This window comes from Oreochromis aureus, linkage group 2 (assembly GCF_013358895.1).
Source record: "Oreochromis aureus strain Israel breed Guangdong linkage group 2, ZZ_aureus, whole genome shotgun sequence".
Classification (NCBI taxonomy): domain Eukaryota; kingdom Metazoa; phylum Chordata; class Actinopteri; order Cichliformes; family Cichlidae; genus Oreochromis; species Oreochromis aureus.
The window spans coordinates 30,220,325-30,247,117 of NC_052943.1; the positions used below are offsets into that span (position 1 = coordinate 30,220,325).

At 46.7% G+C, this 26,793-nt stretch overlaps 2 protein-coding genes across 3 annotated transcripts; one reads left to right on the forward strand and one right to left on the reverse strand.

Moving 5' to 3' along the window:
• Positions 1–1,897: 1,897 nt before the first annotated feature.
• On the forward strand, positions 1,898–16,417 carry sparc (secreted protein, acidic, cysteine-rich (osteonectin)). The gene is made up of 10 exons (XM_039621833.1): positions 1,898–2,029; positions 10,183–10,248; positions 10,604–10,657; positions 11,819–11,906; positions 12,594–12,715; positions 13,158–13,278; positions 14,678–14,811; positions 15,130–15,278; positions 15,371–15,519; positions 15,965–16,417. The coding sequence occupies exons 2-10, from the start codon at positions 10,192–10,194 to the stop codon at positions 15,991–15,993; spliced, it is 903 nt and encodes a 300-aa protein (XP_039477767.1). The 5' UTR covers positions 1,898–2,029; positions 10,183–10,191; the 3' UTR covers positions 15,994–16,417.
• Positions 16,418–19,942: 3,525 nt separating this feature from the next.
• Positions 19,943–26,435, reverse strand: lman2 (lectin, mannose-binding 2). 2 transcript variants are annotated; one of them, XM_031746469.2, is made up of 8 exons: positions 26,141–26,435; positions 24,647–24,765; positions 24,406–24,523; positions 23,722–23,801; positions 22,275–22,436; positions 22,060–22,174; positions 21,853–21,972; positions 19,943–21,687 (listed from the first exon to the last, which is right to left on the reverse strand). In XM_031746469.2, exons 1-8 carry the CDS (start codon positions 26,385–26,387, stop codon positions 21,527–21,529), a joined length of 1,122 nt encoding a protein of 373 aa, XP_031602329.1. In that variant the 5' UTR covers positions 26,388–26,435; the 3' UTR covers positions 19,943–21,526. The 2 variants fall into 2 exon arrangements, with proteins under 2 accessions (XP_031602329.1, XP_031602323.1); XM_031746463.2 differs by lacking the exon at positions 23,722–23,801 and adding an exon at positions 23,867–23,949 and having other exon boundaries at positions 26,141–26,419.
• Between the last annotated feature and the right edge of the window lie 358 nt (positions 26,436–26,793).

Genomic DNA, 26,793 nt, shown 5'->3' on the forward strand with positions numbered 1-26,793 from the left:
TGTGTGCGCATGTAAATGCCAGCATGTTTTTGCAGTTCCGTCCCTGCAAAGATTTTACTCAGACAAAATAAATCAGCCGTGAAATCAGTGTGATGAACACATCGCACAGCAGAAGAGCAGAGCTCATTCTGCCATCCCCAAAACATCACCAATAATAAATCACAGGGATTATTTAAAAAAAATAACACAGCTATCAGCCAATCACAGACCTCAGATACTTCTGTGAGTGTTTCTTTGTTTCACTACGTGGCACACAGATGGGTGTGTTTCCATAATCCTTTTTAATAATGCTGCCACATTACAGGGGCGTTTAAATCCTCACATCTTCAGACCTGCAGAGCTACTTGTGGATGATTTAGCAGCAGAGGAAAAATAATGACATGTTTCATCAGACACAGAGAGACGACTGCCACGTTTGCAGAGAGAAGGGAGGGAAGAAAAGAAGAAAAGGTGGGCAGACTGAAGAGTAACAACAGCTCCTCCCCTCTTTTCTCTCCATCTGCAGCTGGACTGTGGCTTCCTCGCAGAATGGAAAACGCCACGTTGCATCGCAGGGATTTTCCCTCCCTCCCTCTGATCCAGCTGTTCTTCACATCAGCTCTGGTCTGCACGCTGGGAACAGACAGTAGCAGTCCATCAAACAATGAGACAGACAAAACGAAGGGCGAGCCGAAGAGCATGAGGCATACACGTGGTTCTTGATTGCTTCTGACTGTCAGAGGACAACAGGTGCTGGAAAAGCAGTCCATGAGTCTGAGCCGTGGTGACGCAGATGTTCCACAAACGCTCCAAAGCACTGAAGTCACTGAGTTACAGCTTTACGGGAACAAGACTGAAGCTTTAGTGCAGAGAGAGATCGTGAATATTTAACTCAGGCATAGATGCACATTTGCGGAAAAATAAGATTTGTTTACACAGAACTTGGACCCGAGTTTCAAGACCAGACGGAGAAGAACTCAGATAGCTGCAGTCTGTCCAGCAGAGGCAGCAGTGAGTCAGTCCCCATAGACAAACTTTAGAACAATGTTTTTATACTCACCTAGTTTGCAGTTTGCATTATTATGGGCGTGGCCTCTCTGACTGACAGGTGAACGGTGACACAGGCGGCTGTAGCTGCTAGCTGCCTGCTAGGCTTCACCTCAGCTACCTGGAGTCCCTGAACTGGACCTCTGGACCGTGTTTGTGCTGTTGCTCCATTCTGCTATTGGCTTAAATGACCTGAGACACAGAGAGGCTTCCGGTGCAGGTGTACGCCAGCAGCCATCAGCAACCATCACTAACCAGACACGCACTTATAATAATAATAATAAATACCATATACCCAAATACTGGACAGCTGTGGTTAGCACTGTTGCCTGAGTTCCATGTCACATGCATGTTCTCGCCATGTTTGTGTTTCCTCCCACAGCCAAAACGACTGAATGCACGTGCCAATGGCTGTCTGTCTCTATGTGTTAGCCCTGATTGGTCAAATTGTCCAGGATTTACGTTGCCTCTCGCCCTATGGTAACAGGGATAGGCTCCATCATGAATCAGCTGATGGGACTGTGAGGGTTATCCTGATCTGCACAAAGCGCAAATGCTCATCTAATCAATGTGTGCCCATCTTCCATATACAGTCTGTAGGTGGGCCCCGTCTTACTACGTCAATCCAGATGTTTAAAGTATTTTGTATTTGATGATTTTCTTCAGAGTTACCAAAACGCATTTTTTATCTCTTTGATCTTACCAACAGTAATCAGTAACGACACAGGTCACGTGCTTCTTCTCGTGTCATCGCTGTTCTCCAATCTTCATTTATCCTCCAGCCACTGCGGGTTAACATCACAGCCCCGCCCACAGGGGGTGGGGGAGGCCGTGATGGACCGAGGGCGGCGGGTAGCGAGCGGGGGGCGGGGGGGTCTGTGTCCAGGCTGGGACGTCCCATTGGAAATGAGCTGTGCGTAAAGCGGTGCTGGAGTTAGATCGTCGGGGTCCCGCACACAGCTGACTTCTCTTCTCTTCTGGTGTTCTTCTCTGAAAGCTGAAGGTAAGCGCCCTGCCTCCGACTCGTACAGACACATTTACACTTTTAGATGCAGTGAAACGTTTCTGCTGTTAGAGCTCTGTCAGTTGCAGTGACGGCTGTACGCAGAAGGGCTCTGCTTTGACACTTTTCCTCACACACTTATCACAAACACAGATGTCCGTTTTAACTTCAGCAGTTCAACAGCTGATTTTTTTTTCTGTTCCACTTTGTTGAATTTTGCTTTTAACCTCCTAAGACCCGAACTCTTCCACGGCATGCATTTTTAATTTCTCTTTGATATTTGGGCATATTGGGGCCCGATGAATGTAAAAACAAAGAATTACCAGATATTTTTTTTTTTTTTACCTTATTTTTGTTTTTAAGAAAAATAAGAGCCACATATGAGGATATTTGTTTAAAATTTTGATGGAACACAAGCAGTATAATGTCCTCGTAAGTAGATATCAGGCCCATGTAGAGCAAAATTGAGTATTTTGGTCTAAATAACCCAAAATGTGATGTCCACATATGTGGACGCCAGGTCCTAGGAGGTTAAAGGCAGGACTGTGGTCTGAGAGCAGCCACAGCTCCTCTGTCATTACTGCTCAATCACGGTCTGCAGGTGAACGAACTGAGAGCATTCAGACTGTGGAGCTATTGTGTGCCACATCGGCAATAAGAGGAGGGGGGCTGAGGGGGAGGAGGGATTCAGACCCTTTTTAATTGGACACTTTCGTTATTCTGATTCTCGATTTTCTGCTTTCCTCTCTTTGGTGAATTATTGTTTATGTGTAAAAATGTGTGAAAATACAAAAACGGCTGAACAAAGAGAAAGAAAATCAGACGAGGAGGTGAAGCTATGACAGATTCTCCACAATTTCCTCCGTGACCCCCTCTGTGACCCCTCCCTGATTACTCTCATGTAAAGGAATGCAGGTTGCCATGGTGATTGGTTACCAGCTGTTTCTTTGAGTTAGTGCTGATCCATGGTGCAGCAGCTGGATTGTCATGGAGCTCCATAAAGTTTTTCACAGTTTGGTTAGAATAGCCTGACCGGGCCCACAGAGCCAAGACCCCCGCCCCAGATCCACCCAGCAGCCTGAGGATAAACTGGAGAGCTGACCCTGAAAGAGGCCTTACAGCACATATGACCGTCGTGACTTCAAGAATCCAAAACTTGCACTATGATTTTACGTAAAAGTACAAATCAGTAGATTAACACTAGTGGCACGTGAGCTCTCATAATGATGATGGCTCTGCCTTTGGTCCTTTTTTGTGGATGGAAACATTTCCTGGAACAAAAAAAAAAAAAAAAAAAAAAAAAAAAACAACGGAAAAAAAAAAAGGTCAGCAGAAGAGACGTTTATGTAATTTTGTGCCCAGAAGTTTTTCTTGTTGCATGAGGAAAACTGAAAAAATAACTGAAGATCTACAGGAGCTCTTTAACCATAGGAACTTTCGTGTAGTCACACCTGAGCTTTACTGGGTGATACTTTTCAGATGTGCACAGATTAAATGAAACTTTGACTCAACCTGAGTTGAGTTTTTCTATCTTTAGAAAATCTTGGGTTATTTCAGTGCTCGCTGCTGTCTAAGGAAATGTGCTCAGTCCTTTCTTCTTGTGTCACACTCGGTTACACGTGTCTCAGTAAAATGTCTCCAGTCTCGTTTAGTGTGTTCGTCACACCTGTCGAGGATTTGTCTGTGATTTCTGTGGAAAGGCTGAAGCACAATGTGCCAGCATTAGTATGAGAGAAGTGCAGACACAGCGTCTCTGGCTGCTTAATTGTTGAGGTGGCAGGTCTGGACCGGAGTGGAAGGTGGTGGTGGAGGTGGAGGAGGAGGAGGGGGAGGAGGGGGAGGAGGAGGAGGGGGAGGAGGAGGAGGAGGTGGTGGTGGAGGAGGGGTTGGAGCTGAGGATGCTGTGAAAAGCCAGCTTGGCAATCTCTAGAAAAACACTAATCCCCAGACAGGAAGGAGGGATTGTGCTACTGTCTGCACTCGGCGCGGAGAAGAAAAATCTGGAGTTCAGTGTGAGGAAGAAGGACGCGAGGAAGGAGACAGAGAAGGAGAGAGGGCCTCTCTGACTGAGAGGCTGAGGGACGCTGCCGCCTGATTGGCCTGAAACAGCTCACCAGCCAATGAGCATCCTCTGTTTTCTGCTCCTTTGTGTCTTTAACGGGACCGTAATTTCCAAAACAAACATCGTGTTTTATTTAGTCAGACCCGAGACTGTGAAGCCATCAGTGAGTGGTACACTCGCTGTCTCTCGGACTTCTTTCTATCAGCAGAGCAGTCGCCCTCTGGAGGATATTAGAGAAGCTGCAGGTTTCAGACCTGAACGCTACCTCCGTCTTTTATGCTGTCTGAGGTTTTAGCTCAGATTTAGCTTTATAGCCAGGGTAAGGCAGCCAGAAAGACTGCAACATGATCACCTCACCGGAGTTAACGTTAGCTTACTTCCACGGTCATCTGAGGCTCATGTAGAAAGCTAACTGATATGAGTGGGATGGGTATTTCAATGTCTGACTTCAGGTCAAGCTACGAGAAACTTTCTGTTGTCTGGTGGTTTTTCCAATCAGAGTAAAGCATGAAGAGTGAACATTAAAGCATTAAAATTTTATTAAAAGTTACATTTGTGTGTGATAACATCTGCTTTATTCTTATCATCTTCCAAAACCTTAAAAAGAATATAAATAATACTGAAGTAAAGGGTCTGTGACAGACCACCATACTGAGTACATAAAGTCAGGATCTTCTGGTTTCCTGCTGTGTGCGTGCAGACAGAAAGAGCTGTGGACAAAGTCGAGGATGTTGAATGAAATGAAAGCGGCAGCAAATGTAGTTCAGTGTTACGAAAGAGGCCGAGATAAAAGCGAAGAGCGCTTAAAGCCGGCGTGCCCTGTGACGGAGCAGCATGCTCCCTCTGATCTGTAGATTGATTGCTGTAGTTTGAGGTAAAATAATATCACCAAAGAGAAGAATATCAAAGATAAAATTATGAAGGGAAGGAGAGAAGGATGAAATAGAGTCAAACAGGTCATGTGGCGAGGGACTCGGGTTACAAACATCCGGACTTTTTCCACTCGAGTTCTCCTTCATTCTTCTCTTTGTGCTCAGCGGTGCAGGTGAATGGGACGCTGTGAAAACTGCTCTTTGTTCAGGCAGGTCGCTGGGAGGTCCCTGTACTCCCTGGAAACCAGCTTCATCAGGTATGAACTCGGACTGAAGAAAGAAACCGCTGCAGCAGGCTGTGAAGATTAAACCCGAAGTAATGTAAAAGTCTGCAATGAAGCAATCCACAAAGAGTTAATGTCAGCAGCTTATATTCAATAAGTGAAGATTTGGTTAATTTAGAGAGATTTTGGTAAGGAAACAGTCCTACTGGTTCAGGTTGCAGCGAGATTTGATGCATATTCAGGAAAAACTACTTACCTCATCCATCCAAAGACGTGCAGCCCATCTCACGTTAGGTGTGTGATCGCACACAAGAATTTCACTCACATGTACTGTACCAGTGTACCTGCACATGTGACGTGACAATAAAAGTGATTTGATTTGATTTGATTTGATGAATTAAAACATCAACGCTTTTTTATGGGATTCTGAAAGTCCTAATGGAAAAGTAACATCTGCTATGGGTCAGGGGTCACGTGGTGGATCTTAAGAGGTCAGGAAAATCACCTCGTATGTCCCTCTAGAACATATTCCACTGACGAAAACTGGAAACCATCAGTGACTCGGTGCTGCTGCAGCTTCTGTTGGTCACAGCAGGTTTTGCAGCATCAGCCACATCTTCTGTCCTCAATAAAATCTGTAGTGTTGTTGTTTACATGTCAGCCAGCTGTAGTTGCAGAGCAGCACCAGAATGTGTCATTTCAGCTACTTAGAAAGCAGACTGTTTAAAGTCGTTAAAGTTAGAATCATAATCTGTCCTCTCTGAACCAAACACGAAGGAGGAGTACAGGCTCAGATTGTGGTCATAAATATTTTGTACTTGTCAATCAGACTGCATAGTTTTGTGAACTGAGCTTTGTGACCTTGTTAACCAAAATATCTGAAAACTTTATGGAGTTTTATGAATTTTATGAAGATGGAGGACTGCGAACACATATTTGGTAAAAGATCAAAGGGTATAGTTGTGGGATACCAATGGTCAGAAATACTATTATTACTTTAGTATTACTTTAACACAAAGTCAGGGCTGACCCAGAATCAGTGCTGTGAGTCGCACTGCGCCGCAGAAGCACTGTCGCCATCCTCCATCTTCAATATGTATTACCCTTCTGGGACCTGAAGCTCAGTGAAGCGCCCCTCCCACAGTTAAACCCATCTGCTCTCTGATTGGATTGTTACATTTGTGATTGACATGACATTGACCAATCAGCTGACAGGAAGAAAAATTGGGTCAAAATTTGTACTTGAAAGTTGAAACTCACACACAGCGAGCGAACTCAAGTTTCATGCATAGTTTTTTGTAAACAAACTTCAACAAAAACAAAATTGTAACTCATCAGTCTGATTTACAAGAAAAAAATCTGAGCCCATAGAGGAGACGCTCCAGTTTTCCTCTAACAGCCTGACTCAGGGTCTGCACTGATCTTTTACTTCCTGTCAGTCCTGTTCATCACAGGACTGACATCACAGACGGTCTTTTGGAGCGGGGGTGGGAGACGGCGGTGGCAAAGGTCAAAGGGCAAACGCTGGAAGCCATCACAGAGGAATCTTTCCTTGAGGCGTCCGTCTCGATGGAAGGGAGTCTTCCTGTGGAGATGAAGAAGTTATCGAGACAAGCCAGCAGATTGAAGGAAACCGCTGTAGCTCACACTGAGCGAAGACCTTAGAAGCGAGATGATCTGAGGGCCATGCCGGGGCAGGATAGTCAAAGTTTGGATGCGTCTGTGTTTTGCGTGCATCATGAATGCCGACCTTCCTCATTCTGAACAGCGTGCATGTCTGCAGAGGTCAGCACACAGAGGAAACCGCTGTTCATTCTCAGTGTTTGCTTTGCACAGCTGTTTGTCTGCAGACTCACTGCGACAGGTTGTTTATCCAGGCCCGCCAACCTGCCCGTTATGTCACCAAGGAGAAGAAGAAAGAATCTGTGTGAATCTGCTCTCTTTGAAGGCCTGCTGGGAGAGGAGCAGTTGCAGAGGGCGATGTCTGCATCGCTGGCAGATCCAGCTTGGGCTGTTTACGCTCGCTTACCCAGCTGAAATCCACTGGTGGGGAGGGAGAAAGGCCCCTTTATGAGCCTCAAGTTTCCCTTTTAGCCTCGCCGTATTTGATTATGTGAGCGGCTTTCCAAATAAAATAATTTGTTTTGCTGTTACATCAGCATGTCCGGCCTCCCCCTTCCCGCCGAGCCCAGTGGCTCTCTGGCCAAATGGGAATAAGTAAAAGCGATGGGAACACCGCGTCCCTCCAAATCAAACACTTGCTTTCCTGAGATGAGCCCGCTTATTTTCTCCTTTTGCTGCGATGACACTCAGCCCAGACACTCTGCTTACGATGTGTCAGAGGCCCTTTTTTATGTCCCGTCTGCAGAACATCTTTTTTTCTTTCTTTTCAAAAGGTGCAGAGAAGTGTCTTTGTTCAGGTCATTCTCTGCCAGCGCTTCTGTAATTTTCCACATCTGAGCTGCTTATGACTTCTTAGCCTTCTGGAACAGAGGACACCTCTGTGCCGGTCCTGCCTGGACTCTGAGCTTAGAGCAAACGATCTTTTACAGCTGCAGAAGCAATGAGCAACTCTACACATCAGAATTATTCTCCTTTTCCTAATACGACCCGATCCATGTCAGGATTTGACCCAAAGGGATGCAGTGCTTATCCCCCATTAGACTTCAGGCCAAAGGAAACCGATTTCATCCTCTGAAAAAGAAACAGGAAGTGATATCTGTGAACTCGCCCACCAACTTAAAGGTTTTTCAGGCCTCCATCATCAGCAGTGATGATCAGAGCAAGCTCAGGTTCTTAAATAAATCCAGAGGACAGCATCAATTTGAACCACATGGAAAAATTTAAAGAACAAAAGAAAGTTGTTGCTATGATTCCAGACAAGTGCGAAAGCAAAATTATAAGAATTAGACCCATTTCTTCTTTGTGATTTATTTATTTATTATATATAAATATATAACAGCTATATATATTTCTTCTGCATGGCCAACATGTAATAATAAAAAAACAAAACTAAGTAAAGAAAGTCCCGCTAAAAGTCCATTTCCCTCTTGGCCAGCTTCAGGAAGCCTACAGAGGGGCAGCAGCAGGATTTTGTGACTTTACATGAATGTGTGCACTTATATGCTGATACATTACCACTCTGTATCAGCTGATAGAAAATGGTGGGACTAGAAGGAAATCTGGTTCCTTAAAGCTGCAAATTTAACCAAAAATCAACGTCTGTCCTTCCTAACGAGTACTGTTGTTAGCATCTAGAGCCGATCGCAGACAAACGCCAATCCCCGGACTCGTGTTTAGCCTGAAGGTTCTTCAAACAGATCGTGATTTACTCTTTTCTGCATGTGTTGCAACACGTCGCTCGACTCAGCCTCTTCGTGTCGACAGGCCTCGTGCTTTTCATCAGCCAGGCACGGTGTCAGCTTCAGTGTTTTCACAGTCACGCCATTCAGCTCCAGCCATCTTTGACATGTTGGGAGGTTTAAAGCTGCAGAGGAAGGAGGGATCATTCGTTTTTATTCAACTGTTGTTGGTTTCAAGCTGCTGCGCTCTTATCCGAGGCGCAGGAATTCCAAGCATGCACAGCTCTGTTTGCTAAGTCTTATTATCCCTGCTGATCTCACGCAGCCTTTAAACTGTGTCCGCTCAAAACTGCAGATACTGCCTTGTGTTTTCGGGCGAATTCCATTTCTTTTCAAAATCCAGACACAATAACAGAGGGAGGAACTTTGATCTGTACGGTCTGTTCCTTCTCATATGTTTGATCTCACAGATTCTTCCCCTGATGTCTGGGAGAAGCTTGATGGAGGTGCAGGAGGAGATAACTTATAGAACGAGCAGTGCTGCACTCTGTTGCAAACAAAGGAGGCTTTATTCAGTCCTCGAGACGCGACACAAAGAGGAGACAGAAGTCGGGATGAGTTTCCAACAGCGGTTCCTTAGAGGAGATGCAGAGAGTCTCTTCTCACAGGAAATATGCACTGTCTCTTATCTTTGACACACTTGGGGTGACAGAGCTTACTGCAGCATGTGCAGCCCTAACACGCCAGCGTGTCAAGCATATTTTGGTAACTGCACAATGACCTCTCTTCTTGAAGGTGGCAGAAGGTGGTGGCACCGTCACCAGCACCTAATAAAGCTCCCAGCTGGTGTTGTGTTTGGTTCCACCTCTAAATACACACTTTGTCCTTACCAAAGGCGTTGCCACCGCAAACGCACAAACACCCGCGTGTCGCTGCATAATCGAGCCTCTCTGTCACTCAGGTGTGAGGACATGAGCAGCAGACACACCTTTAGGTTTTAGCACAGATCCTTCAAAATAAGTTGGTCAACTGATGTTTGAATGAGCCCTCCTAAAACTCCAGCAGATCTGTTTCTGCAGGCCTCTCTGACATCCACATCACCTCATGTCACTCTCAGTGTTTCACAGGTGAGGGCCAAGTCCTGTCCCACCCTTTAAAAGACCCCAAGTCACGTATCAGGGCCCTGTTATCACATATCTGTCATTAGAGTGTAAATATGTGTTTAGCTGAGCTTAATGGAAGCTGGTCGATCCAAACACTGGCCGGTGCAAACATTGCCTAAGGCTGCTGTGAGAGAGCGCACAAAGACCGGGAACCCCGGTTTGCGTTCGCTCAGGCTCCTGCAGCAGAAAAAAAACGCCTCTCAGAGGGGGAGATGGTTCTCAGAGCGTCACAGACCATCTGAACACAGCGTGTCGGGAAACAAAGCGGACAGTGAGGGCTTCTGTTTGGGAATCTGGAGCACTTCCATTAGCGTCAGAGTCGTCCCACAGGGTTCTGTGGTCGTGAGAAGAACTGCAGGGCTCTCTGCCAGAGGCGCCATAGTTTACACTCAGACCCTGATTCTAACAAGCGAAATTAGAAGCAACAAAAACTCTGCTTTACTTTGAGTGAGCACTCACACAAAGCTGCGTACTTAATAAAGTGTTTGTGTGCGTTTTTGTCAGCCCATCATCTCTGTTTGTCTCCACAGACTTTGAAGATGAGGGTGTGGATCGTCTTCCTCCTTTGCCTGGCTGGCCACGCCATGGCTGCTCCTGTAAGTCACACATGCCTGTAAGAGTGTGTGCCTGTGTGTTTGTTTACGTCTCGATAGCATCTTCCTTTCTTTTCTTCTTTCCTCTGCTGTGAGTTATCATGTGTGTGTTTTCCTGATGGCCAGCTCCTCCCCTGTGAGTTTTTCTCTACTGTGTGTTTGTGTGGGCGCGCTCATGACTTCTACGAGCAGCCACAAGCATTTAGTAATGTTTAATGTGTGTGTGTGTGTGTGTGTGTGTGTGTGTGTGTGTGTGTGTGTGTGTGTGTGTGTGTGTGTGTGTGTGTGTGTGTGTGTGTGTGTGTGTGTGTGTGTGTGTGTGTGTGTGTGTGTGTGTGTGTGTGTGTGTGTGTGTCAGGCTGATGAGGAGCCCATCGTGGAAGAGCCTGGGACTGAGGAGCCAGTTGTTGAGGTCAGTCCAGATGTTGATGTTCTTGCCGTCCGTGATCATTGTCTGTCACACAAACAGGAAGCTTCAGTTTCCATGAAACACTCCATAAGGATTCCTCTGCAGCCTTCGTGGACATGTGCGAAACCCTGGGTGAAAGTCTGCAGAGGAATCCTCTGGCAGCGAGTGTCGGTGCGACCGTGATGTCTGTGGGAAACGTTTGCTCTCCCGTGAGTCCGATTTGGCCTCTGCGGCGTGTTTTCTGAGCCACGCAGCTGCTCGGAGATGATGCGATCTGCGACGGAGCTTTAGAGGTCATCCGCAGCGTAGCCGAAGAAGTTCGAGGCGTTTTTCCACTCTTTACTGCAGCAGAGACTGCTTCTGTGAAGAAATCAGTCCAGCAATAAAATCCTCAACAAAATCTTGTTTTTTGGTTGCTTTCTAAAAACATGAGCCCAAAGGACACAGCGCAGTGTTTTTACAAAGAGCTGACACGTGTTTGAGACATGTCAGAAAATAACTAAGATCAACTTAATGAATCAGTCATCTGTGCTTCTGCTTTTGTTTCTGGGTCCTGACCTTCTCGCCTCATCAAAGCTTTTCTAAAAAGCCTGGGAGCTTCTGTTTTGTCCTTGAAGGCATCTCAGATTTTAAAGCAAATTCCACCCAAAACCAACACGCAGCAACCGAAGACATGAAATGTCTGTGCTTTTGCCTTTTAAGGGAAAGTGTCACGTCACACACGGCAGTGCCTATTCTTTCTATTCCATCCGTTCAGGTTTCTCTCTGTGATATTCCAGAAATGTTCCTCCAGCAGAGCATCGAGGCTTCATGAGAACGTTTTATGGTTTCCTGCGTCAGAGGTCCAGTGGGACCAAAGATCCCACAGCTGTTAATTTTAGCTGCTCAGGAAGCCATTACTCCTTTCATAGCTTCGCCACATGTGGCCCCAGCTGCGCGTTATTGTTGAATATTATGGTCTGGCTGCTCCCAGACTCTGTTTGGCCTTCAGGGAGGAACCTTCTTTAGCGGTGATGCTTCAGCTTGTTTTTCTCGTCTTCAGGAAACCAGACGTATTTAAGTGGTTTGGTTTAAGTGGATACCAGGCAGAAATAGACCCAAACACAGCTCAGACCTCAATCTGAGCGCTTTATGATCTGACCTCTGACCTCTCATGTCCTTCAGGAGACCGAAGTGGGGGCCAATCCAGTGCAGGTTGAGATCGGAGAGTTTGACGAGGCCATCGACATTGTTGAGGATGTTGTCACTGAGAGTAAGTTCACATACACACTCACTCCCGATCGAAACTTTAATGTCACAGTTAAAGTCCTTCTGTCCCCTGGTGGGTGGTAACATGGACATGAAAGATGCTGAGATGTGCACTGAAGTCAAAGCAGATGTTCCTGCAAAGCTGCTGTAAACATTAGAATGAAGGATTTGATTTCACTGCATTTGTGGCTGTCTGAGTTTAGTGAAGCCTCAAACTGGCAACTCAAATGGCCGTAATGACAGACTCCCTCGCTCTGTAATTACACATTCCACCCACTTTAAGAGGCAGCTCAGCCTGAGAGCTGCACACCCTCACTTAATAATGCACAGCAGGTCTGCTACAGGCCGCTGTGTTCTCACTGCAACAGCTGACAGCAATTTGGTGATTATTTGGTGATTTGTATATATTGTATATATTGTGCTATTCCTTATATCTTAACATATTGTATTGCCAATAGTCTAGTTTGTTTTTGTTTTTTTTTCTATTAATGTTACTGTACTGGAGCAACTGTAACTCTCATAATTTCCCTTAATAAAGTATTCTGATTCTGAAAACCAAGAAGGACAGAAGAGACGTGAAGAAGAAAAGATGGAAATGCAAAAATCTTGCAGATCTGCCTTCTTTACGTCCACTTTAAATAAAAACTACATTTTGCCTCTTGAAGTTGACCTCTGCTCTTTCACTTCACAGATGCCTGTCTGAACTACCACTGCAAGAAGGGCAAAGTGTGTGAGGTGGATGAGAGCAACACTCCCATGTGTGTGTGCCAGGACCCCTCCACCTGCCCACCAGTGGAAGGAGACTTTGAGCATGTGAGTTTAAAATTCTCCCGAGTGTTCCTGACCTGAGTGAAGTGTGACTGGCAGCTGCGGCAGGAGCTGAAGCTGTGCAGCTCTGCGTGTTTCTGCACGAAGAGCTTTTGTCCTCTCTGCAAGCAGAAAGAAGAATTTTAGCGTTAGGCCAACTGTAATCTGATTGGGCTGCAAGCAAAGCAGAGGAGCTGCCGGTGGGCGGAGCTTCTCTATTAGGGCTATCTGGTGTCTGTGACATCACGCAGAGCAAAGAGTAGAAAAAAAAAAAGAATTCTGAGCTTTTAGTTCAGTTTGTTTCAAACGTGCACCCATGTGACAGGAAATCAGGAAAATCATATTTTCAAACTAAAGGGCTTGTTTGGTCAGAAGCACACGTGTGAGGACTCGTCTGTCAGTGCAATGTCACTGCGTTGCAGACCGAGCTCTGCTTTCTCTCCTGCAGGTTTGCGGAACTGACAACAAGACCTACGAGTCCTCCTGCCACTTCTTTGCCACCAAGTGCACCCTGGAGGGAACCAAGAAGGGCCACAAGCTGCACCTCGACTACATCGGCTCCTGCAAACGTGAGCTGTCACACTCTGCATGGAACTGTTCAGGCAATGATCCATTATGGCAGGGTATAAAAACACATGATCTGCAGACCATGCAGAGATTTTCCTCCATTCATGAGGACTCAGATTAACAGATTAACACGTCCTGTTCTCTGGATGCAGGTCTTTAGCACAGTCTGAACTTGGCTTCACAGATTTGTCTAGTTAAACAAAGTTAAACTGTTTGTTTCCATTTCTGATTTAAACGGTCCTGAATCAGCATGTAAGTATTTTAGATGGTATCAGTGAGCATTAAGTAAGCTCACAGTGCGGCTAAGCGGAGTGCCAGAGGTTTCTTCCTGTTAAAAGGGAGTTTTTCCTTCCCACTGTTGCAAAAGTGCTTGCTCATAGGGGGTCATATGATTGTTGGGTTTTTCTCTGTATGTATTATTGTAGCATCTACCCTACAATATAAAGCCCGTTGAGGTGACTGTTGTTGTGATTGGGCGCTGTATAAATAAAACTGAATTGAGGAGGACGCCATCTCCTTTAATCTGAGTGGGTACAGCAGGAATTGAAGCCTGGTCACACCCAAACGTTAATGTTGGCTTTGCGGAAAAAGCCTCTTTAATCACATGTAAAGCACCGAATTATTTGAACCTGTTTGCAGCATTTAAACTAATTCTGGAAGATCTGAAGGATCGCCAATGAGCTGCAAACCTCCAATAAAGCACAGAAACAAAGATGAAACTGAGATATGAAGTATATCTCTGGATCCATGAGGACAAAGAGGAGTTTGAAGTGGCTCTGCAGTAAAAGGAGTGCAGCTTTTCTGAGATTTCAGGGAGAACTTCTCCTAAATTTATCTGACAACTCGACTGGAATTTTATCTCATCTGGATTTCCAGCTCATGAATTTGGATATTCTCGTATCGCTGCTCCCATCTTTTGTTTTGACACTGTGCGTTTCGGTTTCTTCCTGTTTCTATTTTTTGGTTTGCTGTTGACAGTTCAGACGTATCTGGAGTTTAGTTCCCAGTCAGTTCCCCCACCTCCTCCCCGGCGTGCCGATAGGCTGAGCTCAGGTGTGTCAGAGCGTGCTTGTAATTGATGGGTGGGTCTGACTGTGGCTGTGGCTCGGCAGCGTTCAGACGTGTCCCAACACGCGAGCTGCAGAAAACGAGACACGAGCTCAGCACGAGGAGAAGCGTTGGGGCTCCAGGGTTTAAATGGAGATCACGGCACTGTTCGGTACACCTGTGGAAGAATGGACCTGAACACCTGGGTACACCTGGGTGTGGCAGTCACACCTAACCCTACAGCCTCGCTGTTTGAAGCACACATGCTTTGATTTCCAGCATCACAGACGTCGTGCAGGTGTAGAGCCCAGCAGTCAGTGTGAGTCTGTGTCTGATGGTGCTTTTGTCTCGCAGTCATCGAGCCCTGTCTGGACAGCGAGCTGACAGAGTTCCCGCTGCGTATGAGGGACTGGCTGAAGAACGTTCTGGTGACACTGTACGAGCGTGACGAGGACAACAACCTGCTGACCGAGAAGCAGAAGCTCAGGGTGAGAACAGACCGGCTTGTTGATCTGTCCTTTATTCTGTTCACAACAAACTGTCATCATTTTAGATGGCAGTCACAGACACAAATATTTCAGGTTTCATGATGAAACGTAAGTTTAAACAAGTGTCTTTAAACACATTTGTGCTTTGAGCGCTTTGAAATGTGGTCGAACAGTTTGAGGATTTAACCTCAGCCTGAGGAAATATGTAGTAAACCTACAAACATGATAAAACAGAAAAAAGCTTTTAGGCTCTTTATTGTTGCACGTCTGCCGCTTCCAACATGACGCCGACGTGAACTCCTCTGTCCGACCTTTCAGGTGAAGAAAATCTACGAGAATGAGAAGAGGCTTCAGGCCGGCGATCACTCCCTGGACCTGCTCGCCCACGACTTCGAGAAGAACTACAACATGTACATCTTCCCTGTCCACTGGCAGTTCGGCCAGCTCGACCAGCACCCCGTCGACGGGTACGGAGGGGTCATGGGGAGGGGGAGATGATGCTGCGCCTCGCCAACTAAAGGCCAAACTTATCCTTGCTGTCCTGTTTGTGTTCTCCCAGATATCTGACCCACACAGAGCTCGCCCCTCTGCGCGCTCCTCTCATTCCCATGGAGCATTGCACCACCCGCTTCTTTGAGCAGTGCGATGCTGATGCGGACAAATACATCGCCCTGGAGGAGTGGGCCGCCTGCTTTGGCCTCAAAGACCGTGAGTACCGAACACCTGACAAATCTGATACGATCCCTCGGACTGTGGGACAGAGTTTTTGTACAAACAGAGAAAACGCTGATGAGGTGACATTCAGCAGCTCATCAGCGTTTCGGGGTTTTAACGCATGAGTGTTTAACACATCTGCACCGAGCGTGTTTACCTGGAGTAAAGGTGCCCATCACGGAGTCTGCGTCCACACAGGGAATCTCTCGCTCACCAGTCATAGCATCCGAATGACTTCCTGTGGTCCCCGGCTCCTGTGTGGATGCAGCTCCAGCGTCTCCGAGTCTCGGGCAGGGGGTTAGACCCACCGCACACATTCCAAACCCAATGGATTTCCAATGAATGAGTGTGCTGGTCTCTGAGTAGGCGGGGCGTGACCCGATGAGCGCACTGTTCTGACCGTGTCCTCTCTGTGTTTCTCGTGTTTTTGTGTTTGCAGAGGATGTGGACAAAGACCTCATCATCTGAGTCGCTCTGACCCACAGCAGCAGTATGACGCCTCTTAGTCGCTACTAACGGGAAAAGGTGCTGATCCCTAAGTTAAACAAACAAATGACAATAACGGTGCTAATTGCATTTCTGTTTTTTATTTCTCAAATAACGGCCTTTCCTACCTATACCACTAAAATCGATTAGAAGAGAGAAACGTGCACAGCCTGTACTAACCCGATGTGTTCACGGATCTTTGGATCGTCCACGTGTGGAACAAAAAGCTCCTGTAAAAAACAAAAGACCTCTGGTGTAAATCTATGTGCTGCCAGTGTTGTATTCATGCTGCCGTGTGTTCGGGGCTTTAATTGGAGATGGCTTTGAAGTGTTGTGAGCAGACAAAGCTGTAAAGTGACAATAAAGTTTGGAAATAAATGCTCCCTCTGCTTGCTTCCTACTAAAACGAGCTGTTTAGTTTTTGCACTCTTTCGGTGGTGGACTCTTTTTTTTTTTTTTTTTTTTGTCATTTGATGTATTTTGGTTTTTGATCTTATGACTACTGCTACACCAGTACTGATATTTGAAAGCAATAAAGAGGATATATTGTTATGACGAGGGGAAAATCTCGCAGGCTGAGAGTTTTTCTCGTGTTTCTACTGACACTGAGAGCCGGAGCGATCTCTTATACATGAATAAAAGACTATGAAAAGATCTGAAAATCTCTGCATGCGTTCGTATCTGCATTTCTTTCTCCCGTTCTCTGGAACTTTTACTAAAACAATCTGATAAATCATCACGAGGAGATCCGCTTGTTTATGGGCACGTTTTTGGGAGAAGGACGTCCTCTGAGGTGTCTCCTACTCCGCCTTTAGCGGCTTTAAAAACTCTGATTCCCAATTACACCCCCCCCACCCCACCCCCTCTTTTTTTTTTACAATCTTCCCTTTGCCCCCGATGCAGTAAATGGTTTAAACTTTTTTCTCCACCACTATGAGTAGGGTGGAGGATTAGTAGAGTGGAGCAGACCGCAGTCCCTCTGGCGATGAACAGCTTTTAGCCAAAACGTTGCAGCGCATCATGCAAATGATCTGAAGCCCTGAGAATCAGAGCTGCCAGCTGTGAAGAGGAAGAAGAAGAAGAACAGACGGTCCAGGATTAGGCACATGCAAAGTCTGTATATAAAAGATGGACATAGCAGCTATAATGGGAGCATTTGCGCTTCAACCACACCTCTGTCTCCATCTTGGCTGCAGAAAGAACTGGATATGATGAGGAGAGGGAACCGCGTGCTCATTGGCTACTCACCTGTGACTGACAAATCATGAGTGAGCGGTTTGACGTCACAGTTAATAAAGTCTGATCGGGATTTTAAAAACAGGCTTAATTTTTTTTATTCAGTGTGACCCAAAACAGTCTACAGGGGTCAGAAAACTGAAATCACAGCTATCGCTCCCTGGTGGCCTTCATCATGCATCAAAGGTTGGTACCGAGAATCAGGTTGATATTTTTGGAGAACCACAGAAACAGATGGATTTTACAATATTTATTCAGTTATTCAGTAGCTCCGATTTAATCCAGCTGTTGGTTACATGTGCACAGACGGCCTCTTTACTGTGATTTCACTCAAAAGTTGTCTTATTTTCTCAAAATCGAACCAAACTGGGGACAAAACCTATTTGAAAGTGTGACTTCTTCAGCTGTAAATATTACTGTTAGACAAGGTGAACATCCGAAATGATCCAATGATATTAAATCTCCAGACTGAAACCTTCTGATTTAATATTTGCAGGGTTTGTGTTGTACTTTTCCTACAGCTGGTATCATATCTAAGCCACACGAGGACCACAACTTTATTAACTCTTATTTGACATAAAGGCTGAAAATGAAACTAAAATGGAAAAATCACTGTGAAAATGCAGACGATTACAGGCCTCTCTTTGGTCCGCACTCATTAAAACACAGGAGTGAGCTCAGTGCACGAGTGCAGGTTTGTGCTCACAGACTCACAGCGTGAGTGCACGAAGGGCCGAGTTGCAGCTGCTTGCCTGCTGACTGTCTGCAAAGCTGCTCGCGGTCCCCTGGGAGACCAGAGAGGGAGAGGTGGTGCACCCGGTTACCATCTCCACCCGTTCATCCAGACTCCAGCGTCAAGTATGTGAAACAACAGTCTCGCCTCGTCCACAAAGCCTCCAGCCCCGCCTCCGAGCCGCAGGGGGAAAAAAGCTGTGAGCACAGCAGAGATTTCATCCAACAGAAGAAGGTTTACTCGAAGTTTGAGTCACTGCAGCTGATGTAAGGCTGGGAGGGGGGAGAGGTTGGTTTGTCCCGCTTTAAACAAGCAGAGAATATGAACCTCAGGCCTGCAGAGGAAACAATCCTGATATTGCTCATTTACACTGAATTAAAAGCCCTATGTGCAGTTTAAGGTCATTTCATTAATAACTGAGTCACTTTTAATATGAAAAGGACCATAACACTGACTAAAACAAACTCTGTGCAGCAGGCCGGGGCCTGTTTGTATTTTTGATATAAATGTCCTGTGATTGGCTGATATCACCGCGGGGCTCTGACTTTTGTGCAGCTGTGCAAAAGTCAGTGTGGGTCCGAGTCCAGGCTCACGGTCGGACGGTGTTTGGAGGCTGCATGGACGAGCACACAGCCTCGCAGCTTGAGACGTTGCTGCTCTTAGCACATCCCAGAGCCCCAAACAGAGGAAAGACGTCCTCTGCTGCTTCCTGATCCTGAGGCGGTGACTGAACAGCTTCTTTACTCATTTATTCCCAGTAAGTCCTGCTCGCCCCTGGAGTGTGCTGCCACCTGCTGTTAATGCAACAGTTTATTCTTCCACTTGGTGGTGGTGGGGGGGTTGGCGTCTATCCCCGCCATATTTATCAAAAAGATTTTATTCATATAAAAATCATTTGGAAAGATGTTTCACTGCATTTTTGATTTCAACATCATGAAAACAGATAATAGAAACAATTAAATTTCACTTCAGTTACAATTTTGGTTTCCAGCGTTTATTAAAACTAAATGAGATAAAGCGGCGCTCTTCATTGGACCCCTTGATGGAGTTCATATGAACTCATGTAAGATTCACCTAAAGGATGAGGAGAAGAAAAGCTAAGAAGAGGAACAACCTCGTTCACCGTCATGTCAGGTACCTGTGGCTAACAAGACACAAGACAGGTGTTTGGCACTGACGTGGGAGGGGCAAACACATTAAGCCATGCCTCCTGTGGTTATCATGAACAGAGCTGGAAGTGAAGACTCTGACCTAAAACAATTTCCTGAATCTTCAGATTTCCAGCACAAAGCTGGCGATCTTTGAAGAAAGCCTGGAGAGAAGCCGGCGCTGCCGATAAAAGAGGTTTAATTTAAACTTCGTTGAAGGTTAAACTGAGCCCATCCCGAGGTTTGTCTAAACACAAGAAAGTTTTCCTGTGTAGGAAACCAAAGCTTCTGGATTTATATGAAAAACTTTTTATTAACGGAATTGCTTTTATTCTGAAAATAACAAATCACGGACAAAAATGTTGAACTTTTGATTTCTGTAAATTCAGTCTGCATAAACGAAACAACCCGATCCAAAACTGAACCGCTGTGAGAGCAGGGGCGCAGGTGGAGGTAGTGACGGTGGGTGAAGTTTAAATACCTGGGGTCAACACATCCACAGAGAGGCGGAGAAAGTGCAGGCAGGGTGCAGACGAGTGTCAGGTGTGATTTATGACAGAAAGAGAAGGGTTAAAGATGGAGGTGAGACCTGCTGTGAGGGTTGGAGACGGCGGAGGCTGAGATGTTCAGTGACCAGGATCAGAGGCTCAGAGGAGGGAGGGTGGAGATGCAGGCAGGAGGAGAAGAGTAAGAGCTCAGACGAGGTTCGTGGATGAAGGGACATGCAGAGGGGCGGAGCTACAGAGGAGAATGCTTTACTGTGAGCAGAGTGTAAAGTAATGATGTCATGGATGTGGAATAATCACAAACAGTCTCACGGTTCATTTTTTTTATTTTAGTACATTATTTGTGATGAGAGGAGAGTTTCAGGTCTCTGCAGAAAAACCCACAGAGCGGCTTTAAGAACAGAAACTGATAAAAACGCTTTGAATGAAAGAAAAACGTGAGCAAAGCAAAAACCCAAACGAACAAAAAGGAGACAATCAGAAACGATCAGTTATTATTCACACTTGTTCTCTGAGCATGATTCAAACACCGCGCCACACAAACTGAAGACAGAAGGCCGTACTCTACGTGACCTCTGACAATAGCTGCTCTCCACAAACACGCAAACAGCTTTAATGTTTCTGTTTCAGCTCGCTGTGAACTTTACCGTCTGTTTCCAGGATGATGTCTACTTCAGTTAAAACAGGAAGTGGCCGCACCATCCCTCCCCGCTGCTCGCCGTCCCCTTAAAGTTTGTACAACCTGACGTGTTTATGTCACGAGTGATGAGCAGAGCCCTGATGGGTGAACACAGCAGTAAATATTTTATTCTGAGGCAAGCTTATCAATTTCCTCTGACGTTAAACCAAACCGTCGGCTAATCATCACAACGAAGCTTCACAGACGCCATTGAGTAAACCGGGGGCGTCGACAGGCTGACGGAGACTGAAGAGAGCAGAGTATAGACACACACACACACACACACACACACACACACTAACTTGTTCTCTGAAATAGAAAAAAACACTTTCAGGAAATCCTGGATTGAACTAAATGATTCTGATTGGATGGATAAAACACAACAACGAATCAAATCAATCAGGCCACGGCCAAAGAGTCCTTTCTATTCCCTTGTGAGTTTCTAACTTCCTAAAGGCTGCAAACACAACCAGAGCCGCTGAATGCTCCCAGCACTAAGGAAAGGAGCTTCAGAGCGTCCTTTATCGCCTCCTTCAGCAGAGGAGACAGAGGAGGCGACGAGGCTGAATCGTGTCTGCGGCAGAACGTAACACAAGAAACTGACCCTAACATAACGAACGTGACACCTTTATTCTGACTGTTTGAGTCCAGCTGCAGTGAGAAGCAACGTGGATGTGTGTAAGATAATCCTCTCGTCTCCACGGCAGACCCATGTTAACACCATCCACCACTGCTGTGAAGTGCGAGCGGTCAGACTCATCACGTTTAACGTCCAGCAAAACCAAACAAACGAGGGACTGTTGGACTGCAGCCCGAGGCAACGAGTATAATCTGAAGCTTTCCCCTTGGCTGTGATGACTTCTTTACACGAGTTTGTTCCTCACAGGTTGGCACTAAACCAGCACCAGCTCTCCTCTGTAATAAGAAACCATCTTCATGTATCGAAGCCACGTTCAGCGCTCTGCAGCCGAACACACCTGATCAACAAAAAGCAGGCGTTACACGCTCTTTAAGAAAAAAAACCCCCAAAGTTTGTCAATGAAAGAAAATCGAACCCTACAATCATCACCTCCCCCCCGCAGTGCTTCACAGATACAAACATTCAGACCTGTAGAAAACAAATTCACATTAAGTGTGCTCAACCCATCATCAGGAAACAGTTTATTCCTCTCCAATAAGAACACCAGTCTCGTCCTCCTCTGCCTCCTCCTCCTCAGTAAAACCTTTTGTTCCTCTCCTGTCTCCTCTGGAAAACCACAGCTCCCACCACGGCGCACACCACGATCCCCAGCAGGGCGCACAGCAGCAGCAGGAACACCTTCCAGCCAGTGAGAGGCGTGCCGCGGAAGTTCCCGGTGGGATCATCGATGTTGTCTGAGAAGAAGGAAGAACATCCACCATCAGTTTACTCCATCTGGTTTTAACTGTGCTTTTAACAGGAATGCTTCAGAAGTCTGAGAAACATCCCGCCCCCTTGTAGCCCTGCTGAAACACTCTGAAGCACTTTATTCTAAATAAAGTTTGTGTATTTGAATCTACCTTTAGGGGATTTGAGGAGGCTGACGCTGGGCTCGATCTTCGTCCAGTCCAAGTTCTCCTCTTCAGCCGTGTGTTCCACCATCAGCTGGTAGAGCTTCATGGAGATGATGTCGTGATTATCTGTGAAGAGTCGGTGAAAACACTTCGAGGTTTAAGAACACGATTTTAACAATCAGCATTCCTCCTTCACCGGCAGCTCGGACCTACCCGACAGGTCGCCCGTAGCTGCCGAAGCCCCAAAGAAATATCCTGTGGGAAGACGAACGCCGCCAATGTCGATGCACTCGTTCCACTCGTTCTTGTCGTCCACGTCCACCATCACCTGCCAGGTTACAGAGGGGAGGCGGGACCAAAGGTAAAAACACTGCAACACTCCACCTCAAACTGCAGTCGCAGCAGAAACCAAAGGTTCGGCCACTTACCGTCAGTCTCCCTTTGGAGTAGCGGATGGCAAGGTACGTGTCGTGATCTCGGTTCCTGATCTCGGCAGAGCAGCCTCCCAGCTCCGACGAGCGGCCATCTTTCCCGTGGTCGTAGCTCACCGAGCCGTTGTTCACCATGGCTGAAATGTACGGGAAGGAGCGCTGGTGGCGGACAGGAAACGATCAGTACACGAGTCCTACACAGGTGTTACACGCTTCAACCGGACCAAAAAAATACGTCACACAAAAACAAAATATGTCCACATGACACATCTGAGGTCATTGGCACAACTCGCGATGGTGGTGGGTTACGGCTACAGTGACGTTCACTTCCTGCTGAGCATTTGAGCTCTGACGAGGGTAAAGGTCTCATTAAAGACTCGAGTGCTTTTTCTCTCCTTGCTCTGATCCGACTGAAAACAGGGAAAACTGAACTGAAGCCTGTATCAGGTCAAAGTCACAAACCTCAGCTGTTCTTCTGGGAGGAGTGTCTTTGTTTAGGAGACAGAACAAGGTGCCGAGCACATCCAGCATCTGTATTGCTCACCAACAAGGGCGATACAGTCACAGTACTCTGATTACAGAGCTGTCTTATGCTTCGAGTGGAGAGGATCCTATGACGTCTTCAGATGCACTTAACACGACTGCACCTCGGCCACAAGAAGGGCCGCAGAGAGGCGCGTAAGCTGGAGTGAGCGTTGGGGTTTCAGGTCGATAAAACCCTGACACTATGTGACTAAGGGCATTCCCAACATTAGCTTTAAAAGCTGTTCAGATTAGGAGCGCGTTCTGTGTAATCTTCCTGTTTCTTTTGCGTTCATTTTGACCCCACACAAGCTGTTTCTTTATTATTGCTCCCTCTGTGAAGCATTTTGTGACTGCTTTTTAAAAATCAGAGAAAGATTTCTAACACTGACCGGGCTGCAAAGTTATCGATTTGGTCTGATCAATACACACACACTGTCTGAAACATCAGTATTAGCATCGTAATCCAGTCAATTTTAACATATATCAAAGACATTTAGTTCTAAAAATGTAATTTACTGTATACTGCAGACTCGCTATAGCTGTAAACTGTATTTCTATTGAAACCGGGGCCCTTTCCATGTGAGTGACACAGAACAGCAATAAGGTGACACATCAACAAACAAATGTTCTGTCACTGACGCTGAAGTGGACCTTTTCTGCTTCTCCTTATGTCCTGTCATATCTTCTTTTCATATTAAACACGAACAGAGTTCCTAACGATAAGGTCAGTGTATGCACAAGTAATCCCATGTGATGTCAAAGAAGGGAGATGTCATTATAGCCCCACCCCACCCCAGCCAATCAGACTTTGAAAGGAGGACGGCGAATAGGTCCGCTTCAACAGGCCTGCAGCGTTTCACAATGAGACAGACTGTGCACTGAGACAGCATGCTGACGGGGAAAACCTGCAGCCACTCACATCCGTCGCATCATCGTTAGAGTAAGTATCTATAAAGACGGCAAGCCCGTGGAAGACGGCGCTGTTGGAAAACACGGGCCCTGCAAAGAAACAAGCCGGTCAGTCACTTCGGCACACACGCACGCACACACACACACACACTTACAGCCGTCCCATCGAGGTCATTGCGGAAGGTATCCAAAAAAATAGCCAGGCCAAGAAACTGATCCTGGTTTCCAAACACAGGGCCTAGGATGGAGGCAGAGATGAGGCAAGACGTGAGCGAGACGCTTTGTGAGGTCAGCAGTGATGAGATGACAGACACGTATGGAGTGACACACACACACAGGTTTGGATTTACAGCAGTCCTTCTGAGCTGCAACACTTTACTTGCTTTTTCCTCCTGACCATGAAGCGGTTAACCGGCGAGGAGGGACCCGCAGTACCTCGGCCTCATAGAGCTGCATGTAGGGGTACATTTACTCACCGCGAACACGCTGTAGTGCCCGACTCGTACGACTATACCGGGTTATGTCGTATACAAAGAGAAAAAGCTCCACCTTCAGGGAGGTCAGGCTGCTTAGTATCTACACTTTGCCTTCTTAGGCCTCAGTTTGGTTGCAGCAGAGAATTCCGGGTAAATCCAAACTTTATATGAAGCTCCTCCACACCAGCCGGACCTTCGCAGCGAAGACCCGGTGTTACCTGAGTGCAGCCTGTCCTTTGTGTACCAGAGAGCGATGCCGTCGCCGTGGAGACTCTTCTTTCCCGAGCCGTGGATTTTAAACTGCACGTGCATCTCCCAGTCCTTCAGGTAACAAGGCTAACACAGAAACGAGATGAGGGTTAGACGTTACTGAGCCGAAGCCTACGACTCCTCATCTCAGCCACACAGCGGGGACATTTTTAACTTTAAATGATTCTCTATGATCGCGCCTCGCCTCACCACGGTGTTCCAGATGGATCCCTGCTTGCTCCTCTCATCTGGAGTCAGGCGGACGTACGAGCTCGTCACCAAAGTGCTTCCAGAGAAATCCCACTGGCTGGATGGGCTGCTGCCGACACCTGCGGTACAAACAGGCAAACGCTCAGACACACATGAGCAGGTTAAACACACAGAGACGCTGCTGTGTCAACACCGTCACACCCGTTTCACACTCAGCAAACATTCACACCTTTTAAAGCTCACTAATAATGTGGCTACACTACACATACCAGCGTGGCTACACTCTTGGATTAAGATGTAGTCATAATTTTGTTAAACTTGCAGGGAGGGTGGAGCTGATTTTGTAGAAGAACTAACCAACACGCGCCTGATAAAATTAGAAACTTGGAAAGGAAAATCAACTGTTTGCTGATGATATGCAAAATTATTCTTTTATTTAATCGGTTGCAGCATCACTGCCTGCAGGAGGCGCTGTAGTGGTCAGCTGTAACGTGTCTGGCTCGTGTCAGAGCACTTCATGGGCTCTGGAACTGGTCATCTGGAGGGCGGCTGTGCGCTGAAGCAGTATGATCAGGAGGAACAGCCCGATCTGTCACTGGACCTGTGCACTAAAATGGTGTTTCTGTGACCAAGACCATGTTTAAACATGTCCGTAAGTGCATGTGGCACCAGGATGCTCTACGTCGCAGGTCAGTGATTGATTCTGTAATCGTATCATCAGATCTGGGGCGTATGTTCTGGAAACTTGGCTGAAGGAAGGAGCTGACCTGTCCCCTGATCACTGCCTGGTGCTGAGATGGATCAGGTGGTGGGGGAGGATGCTCATACCCATATGCATAGTCAGGGTGTGCTGTGAGCATCTGGCAGAGGTCCTGGTTCTCGGGATTTACAATTCCCAGGACCAGCAGAACCTCAACAGCATTCTGAAGGACAGCGAGTCTGAGTGGACCATGTTCCTCACGTCCATTGCTGAGGCAGCTGACAGATACTGGCAGGCCAAATGAAGCGTGGCTGCAGGAGAGCCGCTGAAGCAAAAACTCAGATGTGGAGGGAGATCAGCACGAAGCAGCTCTGACAAGCAGTTAGGTGTCTCCCGCTTCTTATAAAGGACACTGCTACTCTGAGCACTCAAAGCACCTGTCAGCTTACACCTGCCCACCAGGAGATCGATCCTGCCTGAGAATAAATCTGCACATGAACCTGAGTGTCCGCAGTGTGTGTGTGTGTGTGTGTGTGTGTGTGTGTGGCTTCCTGGTACCAGTGAGTCATATTTGGTGTGTTTTCCTGTCAGGAACTATCGATCTTCCAGCTTCCCACCAGCGAATGTTTCGGGGGCTTTTAACCCCGCAGGAAGACACTCTGCCACACGGTCTTTAACAGCCCGTAAACATTCAGTTTAAGATGAGTGTACATGCAGGCGGCTCGGAGCTGGGCCCGAGAAGCCGCGGAGACGTCCCCGAGTCTGCGGGCTAGCTCCTGGGCTAACGCTCCTACCTTGGTACGGCTTCGTTAACGAGTGCTCCCGCTTCAGGTGCTCCGCGTTTCCGTCCGTGATGTCACAGCAGACCAGAGAGAGCTCCAGCAGCACGAAGAGCAACGCTGAGTCCCGAAACGCTCTGCAGCCTCCCATTTTACCCGAACAGCACCGAGAGAAACTCTCACCACCAAGCTTCTTCCTCGAAACTCCATAAACTGGTCCGTTCGCTTTTCTCATCCGGACTGAAACAACAAAATGCCACATTTATTATCACCCCGACGATTGTTCGGCACCATTCTCCATCCTTTGAAATTTGCACTCATTAAATATAAAACCACTCAGGCACAAAGACTTTGATTGGTGAGATAAAATAAAATATAATGACGAAGAGGTAACGTTAAGCTGTCCGCGTTCCCGTACGGAAGGTTTTTGTAGACGGTAAAGATTTTGCTAGCCAATCAGAAACGAGCACATCGCAATTTAAGCCAATCAGCAATGACATTGTTTTTCTATTACTCGTACACTAGATGGCGACAGACAACAGGAAATAAAAAACAGACTGTGGTCATGTGAAGGTTTGTATTCTTCAGTCAGGCTGAAAACAATGACGATTTTAGCTTTACAGAGAAGAACAACTCTACAACTCTGTGAGCAGAGTTGTAGTTTTAGT